The 2,777-nt window shown below is 42.1% G+C and overlaps 1 protein-coding gene across 1 annotated transcript; it reads right to left on the bottom strand.

Moving 5' to 3' along the window:
- Window positions 1-1,069: 1,069 nt before the first annotated feature.
- Window positions 1,070-2,008, bottom strand: LOC105988255 (olfactory receptor 6C2-like). The gene has a single exon (XM_013019818.1). The coding sequence runs from the start codon at window positions 2,006-2,008 to the stop codon at window positions 1,070-1,072; it is 939 nt and encodes a 312-aa protein (XP_012875272.1).
- Window positions 2,009-2,777: the final 769 nt, after the last annotated feature.

The raw sequence follows: 2,777 nt of genomic DNA, 5'->3' as shown, positions 1-2,777 counted from the left end.
TTTTGAGCCACAGAGCCACTTACAGGTTAATTGGAGGTAAGAGTTTTACAGACTTTCCTGCCCAAGCTGGCTTTGAACCACAATCTTCAGATCTTAGCTCCTAAGTAGCTACAAGTACAGGCATGAGCCATCAGTGCCCTGCCTTGCTTGGCTAATTCATTCAAGGCTAAGGCTCTACCACATGAGTCACATCTCCGTTTCTGGCCTCTTTTGCTGATTGATTAGAGATAGAAGTTTTTCAGATTGGTCTGCCTGGACTGGCTTTGAACCATGATCCCTAGCTCTGTCTCCTGAATAGCTAACATTTATGAGCTACTGGTGAGATTCAGCTTTCATAAAATGAAGCTATACAACTTCTATATGAATATATGTATATAAAGTGAAGCTATACAACAAGTGGGCATGGAGGCAAATTTCAGTTGGTAGTTATACCTCTGTGACAAGTAGGAGAAATAAATGAGTTTTATCAAAAAAGGTGCTCCCAGGGTCGCTCTGGCAGACAGAGCCCATCATTCCTGGTGTCCATGGGGGATGTGAGACTCAGAGGGACATGCCAGTCAGTGCAAGAACAGATGAGTGCCAATATGCATCATCATAAACTGATGATATCAGAATCTCTTGATTCTGCTCACAATAACAGGAATGTTAGATGTGTGGATGATTATTGTTAGGACTAGTTCTGGGGTTAGATACCTGGATCAAGAGCGGGCCATAGAGGTCACAGAATTGTGCTGTGATTTAAAAACAATGTCTAAAGTAGAAGAAAAAAATCAAAGTAGAAATGAGGCATTCTTTCACATTTGTATGTGTGTGTGTGTGCTGGTTCTGGATCCTGGGTCCTGGGTATTGTCCCCTAGCTTTTTTGCTCAAGGCTGGCTCTCTACCATTTGAGTCACAGCTCTACTTCCAGCTTTTGGGTGGTTACTTGGAAATAAGAGTCTCACCGACTTTTTTGCCAGGGTTTGGCTTCAACCTGTGGTTCTCAGATCTCAGCCTCCTGAGCAACTAGGATGACCGGCGTGAGCCACCAGCATCTAGTTCACATTTTGTCATTTTCCACAGCTGCTCTTCAGTTCTTGGTGATTGAGGCAGTTCGTTTGATCATGCCTTTGAAAGCTTGAACCACTTGCTTGTTCCTCAGGGTGTAAATGAATGGATTCATAACTGGCGCGACAGAAGTTGTGAGCACCGACACCACCTTATTAACAGCTACCCCTTCTTTGGCAGATGGTTTCACATTGATGAAGATGCAGCTTCCATAAGTGATAGAAACCACAATTATATGGGAAGAACAAGTAGAAAAAGCCTTTTTCCTTTGCTGGGCAGAAGGGAATCTGAGAATGGTCTTGATGATGTAGGTGTAGGACAGAGTCACACATGCTAATGTAAACAGCAGTGTCAGCACAGCCAAAGTTAAGACATACCACTCTATAAGCTTTGTGTCAGAGCAGGTGATCTTCAGGAGAGGGGCAGCATCGCAGCCAAAGTGATCGATGACATTGGACTTGCAGAACTCAAATTCAAGACCCATGCCAAATGGTGGGATGACGATGAGGAGGGCTATGATGTAAGAACTCACAAGCAATCTGATGCAAACCCTATGGTTCATGATGGTTGTGTAATGCAGGGGTTTGCAGATGGCCACATAACGGTCATAGGACATGGCAGTCAGCAGGAAGAACTCAGTTACACCCAGGACGATAGCAAAGAACATTTGAGTGGCACATGCATTGTAGGTAATCGTATTGTCACCAGATGCCATTGTGTAGAGGAATCTGGGGATGCAGACAGTTGTGAATGTGACTTCCAAGATGGAGAAATTCCGTAAGAAAAAGTACATGGGAGTTTTTAGGTGAGAATCCACCAGTGTGAGAGTGATGATGACCAGATTGCCCACAACACTCAACAAATAGGTTAGAAACAAAAAGATAAAGAGCAGAATCTGCAGAGTTGAATCATCTGTTAGGCCCATTAGGATGAATGTGGTTATTGCTGTATAATTTTTCATCACTGATTCCTGACTGTGGCTTGGTCTGCAATGTAAAGATAAGAGAAATTTGTTTGGAGATTGGAATTGTTGGCAGAGTTAATACTGGGTGAGGTAAGACTGTTGGTGAAGGCAAATTTTTATTTGTTTCTTGTTAATAAAGAGTGCTATTGGAGTTATAGTTAACCAATAATTCTATAGACAAACTCAGCCTTACACTAAAGTCAGATGACTTTATTATGATTTTTTTTTTGTGTGTGAAGGGCAGTACTGGGACTTGAACTCAGGGCCTTGAAGTCTTTCATCTTTTTTTTTTTCCCCAGTCACAAATGGAACTCTACTACTTGACTCACTTTTGACTTTCTGCTGGTTATTTGGAGATGAGTTTCCCAGGTTTGTCTGCCTAGGTTGGCTTTGAATCATGATTTTCAGATCTCAGCCTTTTGAGTGGCTAGGATTACAGTGAGCCACTGGTGCTCAGCTTGTTAATGATTCCAATTACTATATTCATAGCACTAAGTTCTATGTCTAAGGCATTCTTTGATTGACAACCCCACAGAAACAAAGCCATTTTATATGATCTGTGAGACTGAATAGAAAGAATTTCTAAACCACATGTGGCTTGTGTTCTGATTAGTATAATAGCTGTGGATGTGCTCATCATCTTGGTTTGATGTGGGACCTGGAGTTCGGGTTGTGAAATTAAAATTATTCTGCTTTCTGCCCGGTGTTGCATTGACTTTCAAACACAAACCTTTCCAAGAAATGGTGGTGCTAGGAACTTCTAGAA

This window comes from Dipodomys ordii, unplaced genomic scaffold (genome assembly GCF_000151885.1).
Source record: "Dipodomys ordii isolate 6190 unplaced genomic scaffold, Dord_2.0 Scaffold3, whole genome shotgun sequence".
Taxonomy (NCBI): Eukaryota; Metazoa; Chordata; class Mammalia; order Rodentia; family Heteromyidae; genus Dipodomys; species Dipodomys ordii.
Note: the sequence above shows the minus strand (reverse complement) of the source record. Positions and strands in the feature narration are given on the sequence as shown.

Bases quoted from the DNA above. Each gene is read 5' to 3' on its own strand.
- LOC105988255 (XM_013019818.1), bottom strand. From the start codon at position 2,008: ATGAAAAATTATACAGCAATAACCACATTCATCCTAATGGGCCTAACA.